Genomic DNA, 24,225 nt, shown 5'->3' on the forward strand with positions numbered 1-24,225 from the left:
AATAACAATGCATATAATATTTTTAAGGCTCATTTTGAAAAGTAAGAACAAAACTAGTTTATTGATTTTTTTTAAAAAAGCATAAAAAAATTAAAAATATATATATATATATATAACTCAAATAAATCAATAAATTAATAAATTAATTTTTTTTATATTCCTAACGATGGAACTTTGACTTTTGTAAGGGAGGATGGGGCGGTGTGGGACGGGTAAGTGGTGAAAGATTAATTTGAAAAAGAAGCTAGAGAGCAAAGAGTGTTTCTGTATTATGTGTTATATTATTACAAGAGAAAGGAACTCTCTCTTTATAGAGAGAAGCAATGTACATTGGATACCAATCCATTACGACCGAAAGCAGAAAGCCAGCTATACAATTATCAATCAAGAAAGTTAGACAGCTATATCATTGACAAATTAACAATATTATATTAACAGCCCCCCGCAAACTCAAGGAGGGAAAGCATCTACCAAGTTGAGTTTGGAAACAAGATCAGTAAAGCGGCCAGGAGGATGAGCCTTAGTGAAGATATCAGCGGGTTGATCGACTGAAGCAATAGGAAGAAGATGAACAGTTCCACAAGTAACATGCTGGCGAATGAAATGACAATCAATCTCAATATGTTTGGTGCGATCATGAAAAACATCATTGTGAGCAATCTGAATAGCACTCCGATTGTCACAGTAGAGAGGAGTAGGAGTAGATGAAGAAACTCCCATATCAGCAAGGAGCCAGCGAAGCCAGAGAAGTTCCTGAGTAGTATCAGCAAGAGCTCGGTATTCAGCTTCGGTGCTAGAGCGGGCAGTGAGAGATTGTTTTTTGCTACGCCAAGCAAGAAGAGAATCCCCTAAGAAGAAGCAGAATCCCGTGGTGGAGCGTCGATCCGTAGGATCCCCAGCCCAATCAGCATCGGAAAAGGCACGTAGGTCAAGAGAGGAAGAAGCCGAGAAGTGAAGACCATGGAACAGAGTGCCTTTGAGGTAGCGAAGGATACGGAGTAGAGCAGTATAGTGGGGAGTGCGAGGAGCCGACATGTACTGACTGACAATGTGAACAGCATAGGCAATGTCAGGACGAGTGACTGTGAGATAGACAAGACTGCCGACGAGCTGGCGATAAAGAGTAGCATCAGAGAGAAGAGTGCCATCGAGAGGAGTGAGACGAATCTGAGGATCAATCGGAGTAGAGGCAGTTTTGCAATCAGTAATACCAGCACGAGCCAGAAGATCGGATGCATATTTGGCCTGGGACAAATAGGAACCAGTAGAATCATGAGAGACTTCAAGGCCTAAGAAGTAGTTAAGAGTACCAAGGTCCTTCATCTCAAATTGTTGGTGGAGAAATTGTTTGAGGTGGAGAATACCAGCTGTATCATTACCAGTGATAATCATATCATCCACATACAGAAGAAGAAGAGTAGTACCATGAGCAGTAGTCCGTATAAAGAGAGCAGAGTCATAGGAACTAGAGGTGAATCCGAAGTCAAGAATGGTAGAACTGAACGTAGCAAACCAAGCACGAGGTGCTTGCTTGAGACCATAGAGAGCACGCTGTAGTTTGCAAACCTGATGAGGTTGAAAAGTGGACCCTGGTGGAGGTTGCATGTAGACCTCCTCAAGGAGATGACCATTGAGGAAAGCATTTTTGACATCCATCTGAAAGAGCCCCCAGTGGCGAGCAGTAGCAACAGCAAGTAAACTGCGAACAGATGTAAGCCGAGCAACAGGAGAGAATGTCTCCTCATAATCAATGCCATATTCTTGGTTGAAGCCCTTGGCAACAAGACGAGCTTTGTAGCGTTCAATAGAGCCATCAGAATGTGTTTTGATTTTGTAAACCCATTTGCAGCCAATTGCAGTCTTGCCAGGAGGAAGATCAACAAGATCCCAAGTATGAGCTTTATCCAAGGCATGAAGTTCATCAGTCATAGCTTGCTGCCAAAGAGGATTAGTACAAGCCTCACGATAGGAGGTAGGTTCATAAGTAGAGAAGGCAGCAGATCCAACAATATAATCACGAAGATGGATAGGAGGTTGAGTTACCCGGCGTGGTCGACCCGGAGGAGGATCGGTGGGAGGAAGAGCCGGTGGAGAAGGAGGTGTGGTTGCAAGAGGTAGACCTTCAGGGAGAGCAGACTGGACAGGATCAGAGGTGAGCACGGGCGTCTCGATGGAGGAGGAACCTGTATCAAAATCAGCAGAGAAAAGATCGATGGAAGGATCAGTAAATAGTGCAGTAGTGGAAAGGCCGGGTAAGTGAAAAGAGGATAACGAGGAAAACATTTGGTGTTCCCAGAAAACGACATGGCGGGAGATACGAAGACGTTTAGAGAGAGGATCCCAACAGCGGAAGCCTTTATGTTCAATGCCATACCCAAGAAAGCAACAAAGACGAGAGCGAGGTTCAAGTTTGGTGTGTTCATGGGATTGAAGTAGAACAAAGCAGGCAGAACCAAAAACCCGGAGATTGGCGTATGGAGGGGGAGTGCCATGCAGACGTTCAAAGGGAGTTTGATTATGGATGACAGGTGTAGGAGAACAGTTGATAGTGTAAACAGCAGTGAGGGCAGCTTCGCCCCAAAAGTTTTCAGGGCAGGAAGAAGAGAGAAGGAGAGCGCGAGTAGTGTCAAGAATGTGCCTATGTTTCCGTTCAGCGCGGCCATTTTGCTGGGATGTGCCAGCACAGGAACGATGAGGCAATGTACCATGATGCTGAAGAAAGGAAAGGAAATCTGAATCCCGATATTCCATAGCATTGTCAGAGCGAAAAATTTTGATGGTTTTGGAGAATTGGGTGTGGACCATTTGTGCAAAACGATAATAAATGTGTTTCAATTCAGACCTATGTTTCATGAGAAAAAGCCAAGTAAACCGGGAAAAATCATCAATAAAAACAACAAAATAGCGGGATCCCCCCATAGTAGTAGTAGGTGAGGGTCCCCAAATGTCCGAATGTATAAGATCAAAAGGTGCAAGAGAAACAGAAGTACTTTTATTAAATGATAAAGCAGGTTGTTTGGCCAGTTGACAGGGTATACAATCGAAATTATCGGGAATTACATGACCCAACTGTCCACTAGAAACCAAAGACCTTAAGCGATTAACAGAAATATGCCCTAAGCGACAATGCCAAAGATGAAAGGGAGATAATGATGAAGTAGATGTAGGAGCAGCAATTTGAGGAGAGGCAGGAACATGAAGGTGAATGAGTTCATAGAGACGTCCATGCTTACGGCCGATCCCAATAGTCTGCCCTGTCTGAGGGTCCTGTACCAAACAATCAGTAGCAGAAAATGTGACAGTTAGACCAAGTTCACATAATTGACCAATGGAAATAAGGTTTAAGGTAAGAGCAGGGATATGATAAACGTGAGGTATGGATAAAGAAGAGGTGGAAACAGTACCAACATGACGAACAGACATGAGAGAACCATCAGCAGTATGTATTGAGGGAATAGGGGGAGAGGAAGATAAGGAAGAAAAAATAGTAGAACTGGAGGTCATATGATTACAACAGGCAGAGTCAAAATACCAAGAAGAGTTACCTGAAATGACAGACAAAGCAGTAGGAGGAGGTGTACCAGATGGGGAGAGAAGCTGTTTGAGCATGGCCTCTACATCTGTTGGAGAAAAGCGAGGGGTAGATGGAGTAGGTGACTCAGAGAACCCGGCAGAGGTGGCAGTGTCAGTGTGATGAGACTGATTCCCGGAAGCAGCAGCAGCAGTGTGATGAGACTGATTGCCGGAACGGTGAAAGTTTCCCCGGGAAGAGCCACCGCGAGAGGAGTGGCTATTGGAGGATGAGCGAGAGGGATTGCGAAAACAATCCTGTTGCAGATGGCCAGGACCAAGTTTGTTGCAGTAGCGGCAGGATCTGACTGGGCAATGGACCAGGAGATGGGTTGAAGGCAGGCCCCGATTCTGACAGTAGAGGCAAGCAGTAGTCCGCTGGGGAAAGGATGGCCGGGACGGAGGAGTGGCAAGAACAGAGTCCACATGATGAGTTTGAAGAGTACCGAGACGAGTCTCCTCGGAGAGCAACTCAGAAATTGCTTGTTCAAGAGTGGGCAATGGATGGCGATGAAGCAGAGAGGCACGTACGGGCTCAAAAGATGAGGTAAGAGCCATGAGAAATTGCACCAACCTTTGCTGGTTGCGATGGATAGTAAATAAAACGGCATCTTCGGGGTCATGCCATGCTGGTTCGGAAAGAGCAAGCTGATCCCAAACAGAGTATATTTGCGAAAGGAAGTCATTAATGGACTGAGTGGATTCTTGGCGCATGCGGTGAAGTTGGTTCTGAAGTTGATATTGATGAGCAAGACCAGTAGTCTGGTATCGTTCTTTCAAAAAATCCCAGATGTCTTTCGCAGGAGTAGTTACAGAGTCAAGCTGAAAGCGGCCAAATTGAAGACTGATAGAGGTAATAGAGGTATTACGAAACCAGGTAATGATTTGGTAATTCTTACTGTCCCATTCCTCAAGTTGGTCTTCATAAGTAGCAGTATGAACAGGAGTTTCAGTAGTGGCACTGGCACTGTCTTTTACTGGTTTAGCTACATCCCCGGTGACAATTCGCCAGAGCTTCTTGCCTTTGAGGAAAGAGGACATAGCTTGGGCCCACAGAACATAGTTTGAACCATTTAAAATGACGGAAATGGGATGGGAGGCATCATGACGATCCATAATACTAGTTGAGTAGGGTTAAAGTAATAGAAATAGATCCGTAGGTGCAAAATTTGGTAAAACAGAGTGTACCAGTGAGTCCGGAAGGTCGAAAATAGCAAGGAAAGGTATGCTGGACAGAGATGATGTCAGCAATGATGTCAGCGGCGCACGTTAGCAGAGTGCAGGGAGGAGCACGTTAGCAGGAAGGCAACGGCGCACGTTAGCAGACAGCGCAGGCGCGGCGCACGGGAGCTGGTTTGGCGCACGCGGGTGCACAATAGCAAAGCGGCGCACGGTACGCGTACGGTAGCAGGCGCGGCGTATGGGAGCCGCGGACGTGTGGGCGCGTGTGAGCGCGTGGCGGAAGTGAGCGACAGGAGTTGGCGCGTGTGAGCGCGTGTGAGAGTGGTGGCGGTCGTGTTGACGCGCCGAGGCTAAGGGCGGCGCGTGTGGGCGCGTGTTGGCTTTTCTGAGAACGGGCTTGGTGCCGTTGGACTCAGGAGAAAATTTCGAACAGGTTTATGCGCTCTGATACCATGAAAGATTAATTTGAAAAAGAAGCTAGAGAGCAAAGAGTGTTTCTGTATTATGTGTTATATTATTACAAGAGAAAGGAACTCTCTCTTTATAGAGAGAAGCAATGTACATTGGATACCAATCCATTACGACCGAAAGCAGAAAGCCAGCTATACAATTATCAATCAAGAAAGTTAGACAGCTATATCATTGACAAATTAACAATATTATATTAACAAGTGGGATTATGGCATTGAGAAATGATGATGTTGAATTGAGGGCTCATTTCGGAATGAAGTACTTGCAATGAAGAGATTTCAACATCAATTTCATAAAATTGTAGGGTGGTTGATTATTAATGATAAAGTTGATAATTTACGGTAAATTGACCTATTTGTTAAAAAAATAAATCTAATAAAGACCTTATAACTAAATTTTAAATAAGTGGTTCGAGTCTATTTACACTCTATGAGAGTTGAATATGACATTACTCTACACTAAAGATATGATTGTATTTAACCCAATTCGATTATAATATAAAAGGTTTGGGAGAACATTGCTAAGGTAAAGTCAAGCATATGTTATCTCATAGTATTGGTCTCATATTTAATCCCTTAACTATAACTATTGAGTCATTTGTGCAAGTTAAAACTAAAGAATTCAATATAAATAAAGGTGTATTTTGTTCAAAAGTTATGCAATTAAAATCATTTATTACAAATAATTATAGTCAGCAAGTTATTTCAAATCTATCAATTCAAATCTCCCAAATTTATAATTGAATTCTAAATTTTAAATATTGTATTGAAATTCATATATTTAAATTGAAGGATGTCACGGGTTGGGTTTGGGTGGGTTTATAGAAATCTATTCCCCCATATCATATCGGGGGTTTGACAAATCGGAGGATGACGAAAGCGGGATGGGTGCAGAGCAGGAGTCGAGTTAATTTTGTAAGTTAAAAAATAAAAATATTAACAAAAATTATAAATAATATAGTATGAATAATAATTTATACTTAATGAAAATTATATCATATAAGATAGAAAATAAATGAATAAAAATCAATATTAAGTATAATATTTTGATATTTTAATTTTATTATAATAAAAAATAAATATTATATATATATATATATATATTATGTATATATAAATATATTTAATAAATGTAATTAGGACAGGATTCTAATGAAACGGGATGGGAAAAGTAAAATCCGCCCACGTCCCACTTCTTAACTGGGGCGGAAAAAAATTCATACAGGACGGGGCGAGATCCCTCTACATGCAATCTAAGAAGAACCTTACCTATGTCTTTATTGTATGAGATCACCAGAGACATAAGATGGGTGATAACAGCGTTATATTTGTAAATAAAAAGAGTTTTTATTGATAAATCTTATTTAGAAGGGTTATAATTAAATAAATTTATCAAATAAAATTATAACTTAGTCCCATATATTTATAATTTTATTTTATGAGGTCTTTTTTTTTCTAATTTATATTGTTTGTTAGATTATTATATTCTTATGTCTATTATTGATATACATTATATAGAAAAATGATATACACATTTTCTTTTTGTTGCTATCTCTATTTTGGTAGTTACCATTATTCACGTTTTCTTTTTGATTAGTTTCATTCAAATTTATAGTATTATTTCATTGTGCTAGAGTTTCGAAACTCTCTATTTGGTAGGATTTAGAAATTCTAATTTATACATGATGGTGAAATAATATTATATTCCTCTATTGTTGCAGTGAAACTTTGTGTTCCTTCATTGTCACTTTGTGTTCGAAATTCTGTGTTAGTCCATTATTGCTCTATGTTCGAAACTCTATGTTCCTCCATTGTTGTAAGTCGAAGCTCTATTTATGTCCAGTCAATTTTATTACAAACATATTCTTCAAATGTGGGTTTGATTTTATTTGGATTGGTGAAATGGTGAAATTGCATAGATTGTTAATAATAGTGATAATATAAAGATGATGATGAAGTTGAGGATGAGGATGAGGATGCGGGTGATTTTTTTTTTTTTTTTTTAAAGTGATCGCGTTTTTTTTGGATTTCTAATTCTATTATTACCATTGTTTCTATTTTTTTGTCAATCAATATGAATGTTTACATTTCACGTTATTTGAAAATCTGAGAAATAAGTATTGGAATATAGATATGAACATAGTTATATATTTTGCAAGATATGAATGTTCACATATTATTAGTTATTTGTTGTTATACTTATTGTTTGAACAATCATTTTTTGTTACCATTAAACAATTGAAATAGTCATTTTTTTTCACTTTCAATTTTGTTTAATGTTACAGTGTGAATGTTTACATTGGTATGAATTTAGTTTTTCTAAGCTTAATTGTATGTTAATTGTAAATTATGAACATTCATATTGTATTTTGATATTAGTTTTTTTTTTTTTTTTTTTGAAGTTTTTTCAAAAGGTAATTTTATTTTGTTATTTTTTTTACTACGCTTGTTAGATGAACAATTATTTTTGTTATCATTGAACAATCGAAATAGTCAATTTTTGCTTTTTCAATTTTGTTTTATATTTTCATGTTGCAGTGTAAATGTTTACATTAGTATGAGTTTTTTTTTTTTTTTAAGGCTAGTTATATATTAATTATAACTTGTGAACATTCACATTGTATTTTAGTATGAATTTCGTTTTTTCGAATGCTAGTTGTATGTTTGTTGTTTATTGTGAACATTCACATTATATTTTAATGTGTTTTATTTTTTCAAAAGTTAGTTGTATGTTTATTGTTTATTGTAAACATTCACATTATATTTTGATTTTCATTTAGATTTTTTGTAGCATTGTTTTTCAAATTTTCAAATTATAAAAAGGTTCAAAATTCATAATTTGAGATTTTCTCTATGGAATGAGGAGAGATTTTCTCTTTAGAATAAAGGAGAAATTTTCTCCATAGAATAAGGTAAAGATTTTCTCTTTAAAATGATGGAGATATTTTCTCCATAAAATGAGAGACTATTATTATGTACTATTAATTTCAAATAGAAACATGTGCAAAAAATTAGAAATGATGATTTGGTCATATTACATTAAACACGACTTAATAGAATACTAAAAAAAATATGAGTTAGATGGAATAAAATAATTAGAAAGAGGATTTATCAAAAAAATGACCCTTGCAAAAAATACAAAAAAAAATAAAGAGAGACCATGGTACACACCTATACACCTTATAACTAAAAAAAAATAATAATAATATAATTTTATATTTTCTAAATTCTAACTATATATGTATATATATATATATAACCAAACACCATATGAAACATAATTAAAGATCTGATAAATTATAACTAAAAGATTGTCATAATTAAAGAACAAAATTAATTATTACTAAAAAAGAAAATTGTATAATTAGGAGTGCATGCATTATACCCCTTTCAAAAGTTGTATAGTGGAATTTCTCAAAAATAAATTAAAAGGACTATTATGCAAAACAACGTCCCCAAAACGGAAAATAGAAAAATTGGCTCATTTTAAAGGGTTTTGAAAAGAAATTATATTGCATGATAAAAGGAATTTGGCAAACAAGACATCATTCAAAACCAATCCATACTACTGAACTGAGATTTGCTTGTTCTCCGTAAAAATTAAAAAACAAATAAAATGCATTTAATATCACTATCTTTACAAAATCACAAGCCCTCTATGGTTTTGTTGTATCTTTAGTAAACTCTATTGTAACTCTATTTCATCTACTATTGACATCTTAATTCCAATGTTTTGTTTATAAAGGAAACAACTAATACTGAAAATAACTAATATTCCACCAAAATACACATCCAATGTACAAAAAGAAGACAAAGCCAACAACAAAACTGCTTCGCAGCACTCAACTGGACTCCATAGGTACATCAACACCATCTTGCTGAATAATTCGACACTGGGGAACCCTTTTTTGTAGCATAGCCGTTCCTTGGAAGGTCAACATTTGCCAACAGGTTTTTCTGTGGTCACTAAGCTGCAGATCAACAAGGGACATTCGAGAATATTAATGTCAAGAAAGGTTCAAATTTGTGGTAGTAAAAACAAGCAGATTATAACACATTCATACTTGTTCTGGGGACATTTTTTCAAAACTGAATTTCTGTGTCCATATAGATTCTGCTTCTTCAGCAGCAGGGAGCACCAAGCTCTTCACGTTCAAGAACGCAAGGAGTTTCTCAATGCACGAAAACAATATCTGGAAGTAGCCCTGTTCAAATATCGGATTTTCAGAAAATATATTGGAATCCAATAAAGAAGAAATACAAACTATGGTGAAAGATGAATGTTTGAGTTTTTTTTTTTTCCCTGAAAATCTTTAACCCAAATGATTCATTAGGTTTCTGCTGATTCACAATATATGCGTGGTGGTTTATATTTGAATTAAGTAGAAAAAACACTGATATCCCCTCAAATCAATCCCTTTTGCCCTGCTGAATTTTGGCATTAACAGAGTTCAGTGGCAGGAGTTAAGAAAATGGCATACACATGCATGCAAGAGAAAGCACATATTAACCTCACCTTGCCTTGGTTACCATTACTTGTTGCAACTAAAGGGAGCTCTGCAATTTCCTGTCCAAAAACTCTGAAGATTCCAGCTGACACAACTGATGAACTGCATGATAAGGAAAGAATCCTGTTACTGACAACCTCGGAGCAAAAATGCATGGATTCATCAAAATAAAAATACTTCTTTTAATTCCTTTCTTAGGTGAGGTAACCTGGAATGGAATCACCAAAAAAAAGCACATTTTTGTTGGAAAAATTCTTACTTTATGGTTAATACTGCACAATACATTCCTGCAAAATCTTGGCCCCTTATGTTCCTTCTACAAGAGACAGATACATACAAACACAAAAACAGAGAGGAGAGACAGAGAGAAGACAAGAATGGAAATACATCAGCAAGAAAGGGAAGAAAAAAAAAAGGACAAAAAAAAATAAGAAAAAAATGGAGAAAAGTAAAAAGGTATGACAGGCCCAAAGATACGATGGTTACCCATAAACCATAGATGGGATAAAATCACGGCCAGTTGCTGAGTCAACTATAGGGTCAAAGCAATCCTGAAAAATAAGCATGGGCAAGTATTAACAATTGTTTCAACATTAGATACCTTAAAGCAGTATAGCAACCATTATATTGTTTTTCAGCTTAAACTCTAGTCAACAACCACACTAACAGATTACCAAATGCACATAGCAAGCACGTCACTTGAACTCGTAAAAATTAAGTAAAGATTTGCTGAAGCCTTTTTATTTTTTATTTTTCTAAGCAAACTGAAAACCACTTTCTATATTTTCCATTTTTCAATAATTAATCCTTTTTTTTTTTACACAACTTAATTATACATATCTTTATATGAATTAAATGTTTCTTACAAGACACGTGAAGTCGTTGTTCCAAACAATACTTCATTAACTCATTGTTATAATCCCTATGAATGCAAAGAGAATAGACCAGGGATTTCTTTGTACAAATCAGTCAAGTTGGAGCCAGTGCATCAAAATGAATATGCTTAGAGTAGACTCAGGGCTGAACTTCTAGAAATATGCTTAGAGTAGACTCAGGGCATCAAAATGAATAAGCTCTATGTCAATCAAATTAGCCTGCCTATCAATTAAGAAAGCATGAGCACCACACAGAGGGCAAACAACTAGATGTTCGCAATACAACTTTTAGGAGGCATTATTAAGTCACAGTAACTTATGTTTCTATCTGTAATATTCCTTGAATGACAGACAATGACTATGCATCTTTAATTCTTTGACAGGTTAAAAAAAAAATAAAAAAGGGGTAAAATGGTGCTGAGGGAACACCACCATTTACACAAAAACTGAAACCAAAACCATATCCCTATACAACAAATCAAACCTTCGTAAGTTCCAATTTTATATGAAGCACAAAAGCTACACCCAAAAAAAATAAAAAATTTACATTCTGTGACAAACTATAGAAATAATAATATAAAAAAAAACATTTTAAAATTGAAATGGTCTCACATAATCACAGAGACATGTCAATCCATAAAAACATGCATCCATGTCTATTAAAATTAATTAAAAGAGACAGAATTATAAGATATAGTTTTTCAATCACAACCAAAATACTACCAAATTATGTTCACACCAATTGCAAGCAAGCACTAAATCACTGGACAAATTCGGTATCAAAGTACAGCACGAACAGTACTTACATGGAAGATGGCAACAGCTTTCGAGAGCAACAATCTAGTTTCAGGAGAAGCAATTGTACCACTGAGAATCCTCCATCTCACATCAAAATCAGTGACAGTATCAGAAACTTTTTCCTCATGCTTCTTCTTTATGACATCCAAAAGAGAATCCGGGATCTTCTCTTCTCCACGAACGAGCAAATTCTGCAAAGCAGAATAGATCCTCCTACAAACCATGCAGCAGAACCACTTCCCTTCTGGCAATTCCTGTTGCATAAGTGGCTTCAAATTTTGATCTAGAAATGAAGTAGCAGGTGTTCTGTGCAAACAAATGGAATTTCTCATACAAAGTAAAGTAGGTGCAAACAATGAAAAACAACGTATGTGCACACCTTTAGATCATCCATTTTATGTTTCTTCAAGCAGCCAACATGATATTCCTTCTCACACTGGGAAGCAAATGAATAATAGCATGTACTAGTTAGTCAGTATAAGCACAAGAAGATTCATAGAAAGGCATTCTACGTTCAAATCTCTATTATCAGAATTGTACGATTCACAATACATATTGCACGATTCAGTTTGATACACCAAGCAATTGAAGCATATCTAAGGAGTGAATCGATGAATGCAGGAATTGCATCAGAATGTCGGACACGCTTTTAGGACTGTTCACAGAGTGTTATGTCCAACATGACACGCCTCCTCCATTGAAGTGTTTGTGCTTCTTAGATTATTAAAAACTGTGGCATAATTAATAATGTAATATTGGATCATAGATCATATCAGGGATTGTACACACATATCTTGCCATAGACACAAGCATCTTCCCTATTACACCCACGTGCATCATTTAAAAGAAGCAATTTGTTTATTTATATCGTATTTATAGTATATCTTTAATATCTATTTGTTTAGATATATTTTTGTGTATCAAAAATTAAAACAGAATCTTTACGGTTTGCAACCCAAATTGATTCACAATTCAACAAAAAGGAAATTTCAATTCACAATTTGACAACTATGATTCAAATCACTTTGTAACTCGGATGAGTTTAAAAAAAATAAAAAATAAAAAATAAGGAACCAACATAAAGAACAGAGAGTACCTGATCACAAACTATTACTGTGTGTGGACCAAATCCAGATTTTCTAAACTGATAACCTCTGCATAAAGCAGATTGAAAAACATCAACCTCTAGATAAACGAACAAATGAAGGACAAAAAAAAAGGATGATATTAACTAAAGGTAAAGTTTAATATAAGCACAATGTCAGACTCAGAATGAACAGCAATAAAAATCATGAAGAAAATCTAAGGATTGATAATTAATTTTGCATAGCGTAACCAGTACCTGCACAAAACACATGCAATGACCTCAGCATCTTCTGGATTTTTGACAATTCGAATGCAGCGCTTGGTTATCTGTTCAATAAGATCAACTCCTGAAACTCTTCCGGCTGCTACAGCATTAGCATTATGCTCCACAAACTTCTCCCTTTGGAACATGTTCTGGCAATATTTACAATACCATTTACCACGAGGAATGCTCGACAGTGATGCACATTCTGCATAGGTCAGTGAGAATGTACATCAAAATCACTCACGTTGACCACCACCGAACCAATTCAGAAAGGCAACTAGTACAGTACAGGAAAGCAGTCTAAAAATCAAGCAAAAGAAGCAAACAGGAATGGCATTTTATTGCACAATTCTTAAATTCAGGCACAAGATGTCAGAAGTCTGGCATTTTCTACATAGTACCTTTAGAGTGTTACCGTTTACATGAATCCCACTACTCTGATTTGTGATTTCAGAAGTTAGTTTATTTGCTCCTCTTAATTCTAACTAGAGGGTTCACAGATATCAATTAATGAACGAAATTTAAATTTAATGTTTTAAAAAAAGGCTCAGTTTGCTCCGCTAGTTATGTACTTCAGTGTCTTGCTTTTAGCTTACACACCAATATAGAAATTCAAAATGATATTCATGTAAGATACACAATAAGAGCAACAAAGCTGATGAAAAAGCTAGTAACAAGTATCATTCTTTGTAGGAATTTGAATTTCACCTATATGGAACGCCCTTGGGCATACATCACAAAGCAATAGATTCCCACCATCAGCACAGATGGTGCATAGGTCATCGTTGTCCTTGGCAGAATGTTTACGACCTTTCAATAGAGATATTGCAAATTCATGCAGAGACACCCCATTTGAAGTGTAAATGTATTGATAGCTGTGGGTAACATAGACAGCATTTAAAAATAATTTTTAAAAATAGACAAACCACTATGATTTTACAACAGGGAAGAAATGACTCACGGCTTTTTACGTGAGGCCCAACCAGCATGAACTTCAAACTGTGAGGGGCTGACCTGCTCATTCATTGTAATGAATATGAAAACTCTTAATAGAATTTTTAGAAGGTCTGAGTGTAGGAAGAAAAATACCTCCGAGTTGCAGCAACGACATAATATTCCCAGGCCCCTTTTAAAACCCTCAAGCAATTTCTGTTAATAAGAAGTGATTACTTCATATGATCAAAATTATTAAACAGATAAAACATCTAAACTTTACATCAACAACCTGCCCTTGAGAATAGTACGCTACTTCAGTTCCATCTGGTAATCCATTATCCTCAAAAACCAACTTATGCAACCGCAGATCTCTAGATAAAAGACATCACAAGACCAACAGAAATTATTTCTCGAATCATACGTTGAAGAACAAGCTAAGCTAGAAGAATGCTACCCCAACCATACATAATTATATACGAACTTTTTTGTTATCTTCCATTTGCTCTTCTTTTGTGAAGATATACTAGGAGAAGCACTTTTAGAGGGCCTTGCAATCAAAACAGCTTTTGATGACCTGGTACATCCAGATGAAATCATTTAAAGACAGAGAGAGAGTACATAGTCACTGGACATGAAATTAAATAAAAACAAATACCCACTTTTTTGTATTATTTGGTAGACTCTTATTTTGTGATGAAATGCGCACTGAAGCACTTCCATTTGACTTTCGAGCTGATACTGGTTTTGAAGACCTGAAATGACACGCATAAAAGCCTCTTTGAAAAAATTTATTGAATTTCAATAAATAGATTCCATTATATAAGGGAATCTCACTTAAAGGAAAAGAAAATAAACCACAAAAGACACCAACTTTATTGTTTTCTTCCTCTGACTGTTACTTTTTGATGAAATAAGCAAAGAAGCACTTGCAGTGGACTTTGAAACCAAAGGTGATCTTGAAGAACTGAAATAACCCAGACAAAAGCAGCATATCAATATATAAATAATAATATCTCGCTATAATTCTATATTATAGTATAAAAAAATCCTAGTCCATGAAAAATGAACTAGGAAAGAGACCAACTTTTGAGCTATCCTCCCTTGACTCCTTTTTCCAGAAAAAATATGCACAGAAGCACTTCCAGAGGACTTTGGAGCCAAAGCCGGTTTTAACGACCTGAAATAACCCAGCTGGAAGCATCAAAAGAGAGAAAAGAGGGAAAGAGAATATCCAGTCATAAATTCCAAGTATTTAAGCTTGCACACACACAGTGAAGGGAATCTCGCTTAAAGAAATGAAATTAACAAAAAGAGGTACCTCTTTTTTGTTACCCTCCCTTCACTTCTATCTTGTGATGAAATGCCTGCTTTAGCACTTCTAGTGGACTTTCTTAAAGCCAAGGCTAATTTGAAAGATCTGAAAAAACCCAAATGAAAGCATACACTTTAATTCTTACCACATACTATGGGAAAACAAAATATTACTGCAACCCTAACCTCTTTATATATCAAGGGCAACTTCAGCAATCCGTAAGATAGTAAGGTTAAGTATATTAAAAGTATAACTGGGGCAAAATATGGCAGGGTGAGATTCATAATACCAAACCCACCCAAACTTGAGTCAGGTATGCTTCATCCTTCCTAATCCGACAATTCCCCAAATATGATCTCCCAAATCCATCCTAGAAGCAGATGAGTTGATTAACTGGTTTTTAGGTATACTACAATACCGATGCCAACATTGAATCAGGAGGCCAGCACTTTAAACTTTAGGATTTATGCCCAAGAAGGTAAAAATAGAATACAAGGAAGGTTTTGGGCTTGCATTTTTTGAGATTTAAGGTGATTTGGGTATGAAATTGAATGAAGCAACATTCTGAAATTTTGTGTTCAAAATACGAAATAAAGGTTACTAAAGCTGCGACAGTAGGTATTAAAGCGTAATTGTTGATCTAAGGAAGGACTTAGGCTTGTATAGCTTCAGATTTAAGGCAGTTTAAGGCACTTACAGCATGAAACTGAAAGCAGCAGCTTGACACAAAGGGGAGATCAAAGTTCTGAGGGCCACAATAGTGGATTAATTAGGATTAGGGTTTAAATTTAGACTAAAAGAGTAAAAAGGATTAGGCTTAGGGTTTTGGAAGGTCTCATTTGAAAAATACTCTAAACTTCACACACTGCCCTCAAAAGCCCAACTCCCATAAGCTATAAATTCACAAGCATGTACAAATTACCAATAAAATTAAAGACAAATAGAGAATGGAATAGATGCTTCAAATTTTTCTCAATGCTTTCAAACTTGTTTGTGACACCCTACATATGCATGGATATCTCATTTATGAAGATGCTTTCTTTTGACAGCAAAATTTGATGCCTTGTAGCATCACAAGCTTTCAAACCATATCAAGTATTTTTCAATTCCTCAAAGAGTTCACTAACATACTCCATCATATAAATCTTAAATTGAAACAAATAACCATCAATTGTTTAATATCTAAATTAGCAAAAAGCAAAGGAGACGTACAAAGTACTGTGATTGAAAACAATGAAGTCAAGATCGAGACATAAGTAATAGAAACATGAGAAATAACTGCTAAGCAAAGCATACCTATCATTGGTATCAGTTGCATGACTTGGGGTGGCTTCCAAGCTCTTCAAACCCACACATGACTGGCAAAGTTGCTCCACCTTCTCAGCAATTGTTGCAAGAAAGGACCCTTAAATCAACAAAGAAAGGCATCTAATAAACTCACTTACAGCCAAAGATATATATATATATATTTAAAAATAAAAATAAAAATTAGCACTTGCTTCCAAACATGTTAAGAGATAAGAGTTAAAAAGAGCAAAACTCACCATTGCAATTTTGACAAATGATAGATTCCTTTACAGCCAATGGACCAATGAAACTCTGAATCGTTTCCTCCAATGTATCCACAGGAGAGTTCCTGCAAGCCTTCAATACCTGGAGGAGGCTTTTCCCATTCTCAAGGCATATATACTGTGCCGCACGTCTGTATGATTTACAAGCATGTATCTCAAATTGACAGGGATTAACAACCTACATGTAGGAAAGCAATAAAGATTCAAAATTTTTAATACATACTCGTGAGAGAAACTGGTTAGCAAACTGCAAAAGTTGGCAAACTGGTAAAGTGGCATCGAAATAATCAAAATAACAATACTCACTCTGGATCCATTGCACAAACGACAAAAGCACAAGATCCCAACATCCTTAATCATTCCTCGAAATCCCTGCGATTAAAATACAATTTTTTTGTCTGAAGTTGGAATTGGAAATTTTGACTGCTAATAATAACAAGAAGGGTATGTTTGTGAATGAAATTGAAACTGAATGGGCCGATCATAATTTGTATAGAATTTGGAAGTGAGGTGAAACTCCAAACAAAATCGGAAGAATCATAATAACTGATTGTGAGTTCTACATTTCAAGAAAGACCTCCTTTCCCCCTTAAGAAGTACAAAATCAAGCATGAAGTGTAAATTTAAGTTCCAGTGAATGTCCTGGTTCTATTCATCCACTATCACTGATGAAAATGGGTGTACCAAACAAAATGCACACATGATTACACACATATACAGACATGTACATATATATGATTCTATATGCAATTCAAATATAACAATCAACTCTGCTGGGATGCCCAGAAATGCCCTGAAAAGTAAAGAAATAAATTAGCAAGTCTACCTTGTCACCACCATTGTAAAAAACAGAATACCCCTCAAGCAAACCAGTAGCAAAAAGCTCCTTCACCGTTTTAGGCGTCCTCCCCAATGCAATCTTCTTCGACATTTTCAGTTCCAACTTCTTTGTTGGAGTCCCCAAAGCATTAACACTGCCACTTTCATTCACCCCAACATTCGTAACTGTTTCGTTCTCACCACCATCAGCAGCCACCAATCCCGAACACTTCACCACCTCCACCTCTGATTTTGAGTTCAATGCTGTCTCTGTAAATCCTTCAACCAACACATCACATATTACCTCATTATTCAAGTCATTCCTCACTTCATTAGTTGCATCATTACTTGACCCATTGTTCTCATCATTCCTTGCCTCAACATTCTCATGAACCGCCATGGGAACAGCCTCAGAGCCTCCTTCATTGACAGTAGGATTTTCACTACCAACCCTTAACTCTTCCTTACTTAAAGCCTCAGCGAACTCACCCTTGTTCTCGTCTTCACACATTACCAAATTGCACTTAGTTTTGTCCTCAATTACAGTTTCGAGTCTTTCAACCAGACTCACCTTCTGTTCAACCCCTGAATCAGCATTCTTAAACCTTCTGGTTCTCCTATATACCCTTACCGTCTCTTGAATCTGATCTCGAGATTGAGATCCATCAATCTCACCACTCGAATCCGAATCTTTTACTACAGAACCCTTAAATCTTTTGCTGCTTCTATCCTCACTCACTCCATTCAAATCCACACTCCAAGTGTGAACCTTCGACGCTCGGGTTCGACCCAGCGAACCAGCGAGCTCACACTGTGTCTGTAATACGAAAGCTAACTCGCGCTTCATGTTCTATATGCAGAATCCAAACCACAAGACATACACAAATCGAGCTATATACCTGTAACAACAAAGAAAACTCTATCGATTCAAGAACTGTACTAGATTATTATTAAATCCCTAAATTTCACGTCTTTATACATACATACATATATATATATATATAGAGAGAGAGAGAGAGAGACCTGTGGTTAGATGTTGAGAAATGGATCGTTCGAAAGAGGATTCGATGAGTTTGAATTGGTGTGGAAAGGTTGAAGCATGTCTGTGAACGATTCGATCGAGAGAGAGAGAGAGAGAGAGAGAGATTAGGGTTTTGGGAGAGAATTGAAACGGAAAAAGGAAAGAGAAGACGAAGGCCAACTCGACTGGCAGCTGTGAAGAGAGGAGGGAATAGCTGTATGGCGAAGGGATTTTGTAAATAATATATATATATATAATATTTTATAAATAAATAATAATTTTATTTTTATTATAAATTAATTGGGTGCAAATAAAACATATGCTATTGGTCTCTCATATACTATTATTTCCTTATTTTAAGACAACCCTTTCAACTTTTAAATCATCTTCTACTCAACAAATAATTTATTTTTCTTTTATTGATTAAGGGGTAAGTGACTTTTTTAATCAAAAAGTCATTAAAAAAATCAAAAAGTCAACAACTCATACAAAAAAGTCAAAAATTTTCTTTTCTCTCTACTTTTTACACATATTTTCATAAAAAGTCAAAAAGTCATTTCAAACACATTAATTTTTTTTGCTCATATTTTAATCAAATAGTTAAAAAGTTACTAAATTAACTTGTTCCCAAACGAGACCTAAGTATAAAATAAAATTTATTTATTTTAAATTGAGAGAATCTTCATTCAAATTTTCAAACTTTTGTATATAAAAACTTTTTTGAGGGGCAAATTAGTATTTTTAAATTTAACATATTTAAAAATAGCACACTGTCGTTTTGTCAAATTTTTTATTTTAATATTTCTTAAACTATTTTATTTGATTAATTAAAAAAAATTCGTTTTAAAAGAGATTTGTGCCCATTTAAATAATATTTTTTTATAAAACAAATGCTAGTCAATCAATTTCTTAAACAAAATTCCTAGTTTTTATTAATTATTTCTTAAACATGGTTTTTTACACTATTCAGCTCCAGATTTATAGATAATAAAATGAAGAAGGCAAAATTGTTGGGAAAAAAATAAGTAATAGTAAAAATAAATAAAAATAAAAAATCAATTTTGTGCACTGATTTTGTTACTCTTGTAAACTCAAACAACTAATTTGATAATAAAATAATAAAAAAAAAATGGCACCACGTGTAAGTCATGCCAATCTTTCATCAGTATGAAACAGTATGTTTACTGCCACATCATATATTAAGGTTTCGTTTAGGAATAGGTTAATTTAGTAACTTTTTAATTATTTGGCTAAAATATGAGCTAAAAAAAATTAGTATGTTTAGGATGACTTTTTGACTTTTTACAAAAAGATATGCAAGAAGTAGAGAGAAAAGAGAATCTTTGACTTTTTGGTATAGATTGTTGATTTTTTGACTAATTTAATAATTTTTTGACTTTTCGACTAAAAATGAGAGTTTCCAAACGAGGCCACTTGTTATCGTTGAGATTGTCACATTGAAATTGATAGTTCAAATGAAGCTATTATGAGTTATGTTATATGTTGCCAAATTTTGTTGCTTCAATTGTATTTGATGCATTGAATAAATATTGATAGAAACAATTACTCATACCAAAATATTGTGGTGGTTCGATACAACTTTTTATTCTAGACATTATACCTAGAAATTACAAAAGTATAAGTATATTTTCTTCATTTTTAAATAAATTTCTTTTTAAGAGAAGTTTGGTCCATTTGAATCGTATCTTATTTCTTACAAAATATGCTATTCAATTAACTTGTTAAACAAAATTCCAAGTTTTTATTAATTTCTACTTTAACATGGTTTTCTATACTATCCAATTCCAAATTTATAGATAATAAAATGAAGAAAAAATTATTAAAAAAAATAAATTTTGTGTACTAAATTTGTTACTCTTGTAAACTCAAACAACTAATTTGATAATAAAATGATTAAAAAAAATTGTACCACGTGTTAACCAAATTGCTACATCATATATATAAAGCTTTGAGTGGAGCTTTCTAACTTGTCATTTGTCATCGTTGAGGTTGTTGTGTGCTAATTGCCACATTATATATAAAGCTTCGAGTGAAGCTTTCAAACTTGCCATTTGTTACTGTTGAGGTTGCCACATGCCAATTACCACATCACATATAAAGTTTCGAGTGGAGCTTTCTAAATTGCTATTTGTTACCGTTGAAGCTACTATGTTGAAATTAGCAATTCGAGTAGAGCTTTCTAACTTGATATTTATTACAGTTAAACTTGTAATTTTTTACAGTTGAGAGACTGTAATATTGAAATTAGCAATTCAAGCGGAGCTTTCCTACTTATCATTTGTTACAATTGAATTGTCATGTTAAAATTAGCAGTTCAAGTAGAACTTTCTAACTTGCCTTTTATTACCATTGAGGTTCCCACATTGAAATTAGTAGTTGGAGTGGAAGTAATATCATTGTGTTGCCAAGTTTGATGCTTTTATTGGATTTGATACATTAAATAAATGTTGGTAGAAAAAATTACTCATATGGCAACACTCTGGTGGGTGGATACAAGTTTTTTTTTCCATTTAATTGTAGATATTATATCAGGAAATCACAAAAGTATAAGTATTTGAAGTGACTACTAAAAAATATGTCTTAACTTACATCTTCCATCCAAACATGAACACCTCTCGACTAACTCGATGGGCCAACAAATGAGCAACTTTATTTGCTTGACAACAAACACTGCAATAATAATTCTTTGAAATAATACCCTAATGTTCAATTAAATTTTTTATTGAAAATTTTATAGCCTTCATATATAAAGTCATGTGCTAATTGTCTCAACTTACATCTGTCGTATGCTAATTGCCTCATCATATGTAAAGCTTCGAGTGAAACTTTCCAACTTACCATTTATTACCATTGAAGCTGCCACATTGAAATTAGTAATTCAAGTGGAACTTTCTAACTTACCATTTATTACGTTAGACTTGTCATTTGTTACTGTCAAAAGGCTACCATGATGAAATTAGCAGTTCAAGCGAAGCTTTCCAATACCATTGAGGTTGTCGTATTAAAATTAGCAATTCAAGTAAAACTTCATAACTTATCTTTTATTACCATTGAGGCTGCCACATTAAAATTAGTAGTTGGAGTGGAATTACCATGAGCAATATCATTGTGTCGTCAAATTTTCTTGCTTTAATTGGATTTGATAAATTAAATAAATGTTGATAGAAACAATTACTCATATGGCAACATGGTGGTGGTTGGATGCAAGTTTTTTTCTCCCTCAATTATAGATATTATATTGAGAGGGAGATTTATAATCTGGCTTTTGGGCCGTGGTAGATGCCGGACAAAAAGAGGGCTGAGCTAACTTAGGCCTATCCAGAGTCGGTTTTGCTCGGTCGAGGCCCAGGTCACATGCTTAGGCCGAGCTAACTTGGGCTTCTCTAAGAGTTGGTCCTGCTCAGTCGAGGCCCAAGCCCTGTGTTTCGGCCGAGCTAATTTGGTCGAGATGATCGTCTGCTAACCCCAGGTATCGTGGTTCGCACATTTAGCTCGGCGAGAAGGTCTTCTGAAGACCGGCTTAACCGGTCTGGAACTCGGTCTTACCGGAATGCTATCGAGCTCTGGTGTGATGGAGCTCGACGAGCAGCGCCCTCAGACTCGTTATGTAACACGGTCGGAGGAGGTCGAGGTGATGTCGCCGGACTGCCATGTTCTCGCTAATGTTGTCTGGCGGTTTGATTAGGTGGTGTTAGCTAGATTCGTGCTGACAGATAGGAGAGCAGCTCCACGTGTCGACAGACTAATGGGCGCAGAGCTGAGTGCAGAAAATATATAAGCATGACTACGCCTCCCATGCTGGGGATGGAACATCATTTGGTGAGAGAAACCCTTACACTCTACTCCTCTCTCTCCCACTCTCTTTGAAGTGTGTGCTAACTTGACCGTCGGAGGGATTTTTCGGCAATGCACCGCCAGGTAGCTCACCGCCGTTGTGTTCGTAGGTGAATCGGATCGAAGCGGAGCTTGGACGCGAGGAGTACAGGCGGTACCAGATATTTTCCCCCCTACATATATCAAGAAATCACAAAAGTATAAATATTTGAAGTGATTACTAACTCGATGAGCCAACAAGTATGAACTCCTCTCGATTAACTCAAGGAGCCAACAAATAAGCAACTTTGTTGCTTGACAACAAACACTGCAATAATAATTGTTTGAAATAATTCCCCAATGTTCAATTGAGTTTTATAGAAAAGTTTATAATATTTATTATTGTTTGAAATAATACCCCAATGTTCAATTGAGTTTTATTGAATAAGTTTATAATATTTATTTAAGAAGTGCGAATACATGACATGAACATCAGGGGCAAAGGGAAGGAGGGTCTAAGAGGTCACGTTCCCCCTTTTCGTTTTGAAATTTTCTTTTTTTTGGTTTTTTGGCAAACATAAAGAAAATATTTTAAGTAAAAAATTTATAAAAATTTTATTTAGAGTGAAATGTCAATGATATTTTTAAAATTATAAAAACAATAATGATTATTTTGATTGAAAATAAAGAGACTACGATATTATTATCTATAAAAATTTCAATATAATTGTGATGTCTATCATTATTGACATGCAAACATAATTAATCTTAATGAAAATATAAAACTTATTGAATTATTAGTTACATTTGACATGTGGAGTTCATCCTCCATGTATTTCTTTACTATTGGTTGGTGATATCACATGTCAATGATGACGTGGTATGACTATTATATTGAATTTTTATGCATATTTTGTATAAAAAATTACTTTATCATTATATAATTTATTTTAAAACTTTATATCCATGACTTTTTTTAATATTGTACATGATACACTAATTACAAATAACATTCACTTTGTTTGGTTTGAGTTTTCTAAAAACACTTTTCAGTAATTTCTACTTTTTTATTTTCCGTATTTTTTTGTTTTTACAGAATTTTTTAAATATTTTAAACAATTTTTTTAACTTTTAGACACACCTAATATAAATACACTTAAAAAGTATAATTTTAGCAAAAAAATCTTTAAAAAATTCACTAAATACGAAAAATACAAAAAAAAATTAGTACATTTTTCATATTTTTATGTATTTATTAATTTTTTAAAATATTTATTCATAAATATTTTATTTTTTTTAGACACATCTAAGTAAGATGCATTTAAAAAAGTAAAAAAAAATGCTTAAAATTTAAAAATATTCACTAAAAACAAAAAAAACACAAAAAATAAAAAACTTAATTTTCAAAAAACCCAAATCAAACACACTGATTATTTTTTTTATCTTTCTTGAAGACAATAGTAAAAATTTATGTGAAATTATATTGTAATTAATACGTGTCCCTTCTGATTTAATTTCTTGGCTCCGCCACTGATGAACATGATATTGATTTGTAAAAAAATTTAAAATGTTGGATATGATACGTGAAGGCACGTGCAAAATATATAATTTATATATTTATTTTTTTGTCATATACAATGCTATATAATTATTATAGGTCATAATACTTTTTGAAATTCAAATGAGAAAAACATGTATAAATTTACATTATTTTCGTTTTCTCAAAGGATTTTAAATTTTATTCAAATTTGTAATATATTCAATTTGTGTTTAAGTGTTAAAAAGTGTCCAATAAATGTCATATTGTGTTGATGTTTAACGCGATATCAAACATCGCACGTTACTTTCTTAAAAACATTCATACTTCTTAGATTTTCACTATTTCGAGTGAATGTATTGGAGTGCAAATTTCACTACTTACACATTTGTGATCAACCTTTTGTTGTTCAAATTGTGAAATTAAATAGATAGATTTATG

At 34.8% G+C, this 24,225-nt stretch overlaps 1 protein-coding gene across 2 annotated transcripts; it reads right to left on the reverse strand.

Annotated features, from left to right (window-relative positions):
• Positions 1-8,822: 8,822 nt before the first annotated feature.
• On the reverse strand, positions 8,823-18,649 carry LOC114306944 (uncharacterized). 2 transcript variants are annotated; one of them, XM_028252276.2, is made up of 23 exons: positions 18,416-18,649; positions 17,400-18,291; positions 16,880-16,945; positions 16,547-16,751; positions 16,299-16,407; positions 15,009-15,107; positions 14,775-14,867; positions 14,562-14,654; positions 14,350-14,442; positions 14,172-14,264; positions 13,980-14,061; positions 13,844-13,903; positions 13,716-13,768; positions 13,463-13,629; positions 12,746-12,959; positions 12,500-12,557; positions 11,783-11,839; positions 11,412-11,657; positions 10,217-10,281; positions 9,990-10,046; positions 9,739-9,832; positions 9,287-9,427; positions 8,823-9,193 (listed from the first exon to the last, which is right to left on the reverse strand). In XM_028252276.2, exons 2-23 carry the CDS (start codon positions 18,237-18,239, stop codon positions 9,065-9,067), a joined length of 3,114 nt encoding a protein of 1,037 aa, XP_028108077.2. In that variant the 5' UTR covers positions 18,240-18,291; positions 18,416-18,649; the 3' UTR covers positions 8,823-9,064. The 2 variants fall into 2 exon arrangements, with proteins under 2 accessions (XP_028108077.2, XP_028108076.2); XM_028252275.2 differs by having other exon boundaries at positions 16,547-16,704; positions 16,797-16,945; positions 18,416-18,646.
• Positions 18,650-24,225: the final 5,576 nt, after the last annotated feature.

Source organism: Camellia sinensis, chromosome 3 (assembly GCF_055761805.1).
Source record: "Camellia sinensis isolate YWXY chromosome 3, ASM5576180v1, whole genome shotgun sequence".
Classification (NCBI taxonomy): domain Eukaryota; kingdom Viridiplantae; phylum Streptophyta; class Magnoliopsida; order Ericales; family Theaceae; genus Camellia; species Camellia sinensis.

Coding starts and splice junctions, on each gene's coding strand:
- LOC114306944 (XM_028252275.2), bottom strand. CDS start 18,239: ATGAAGCGCGAGTTAGCTTTCGTATTACAGACACAGTGTGAGCTCGCT. Junction 14,265..14,349: donor CTACCAAATAATACAAAAAA/GTGGGTATTTGT, acceptor TGGATGTACCAG/GTCATCAAAAGCTGTTTTGA. Junction 9,428..9,738: donor GTAATGGTAACCAAGGCAAG/GTGAGGTTAATA, acceptor ATATTTGAACAG/GGCTACTTCCAGATATTGTT.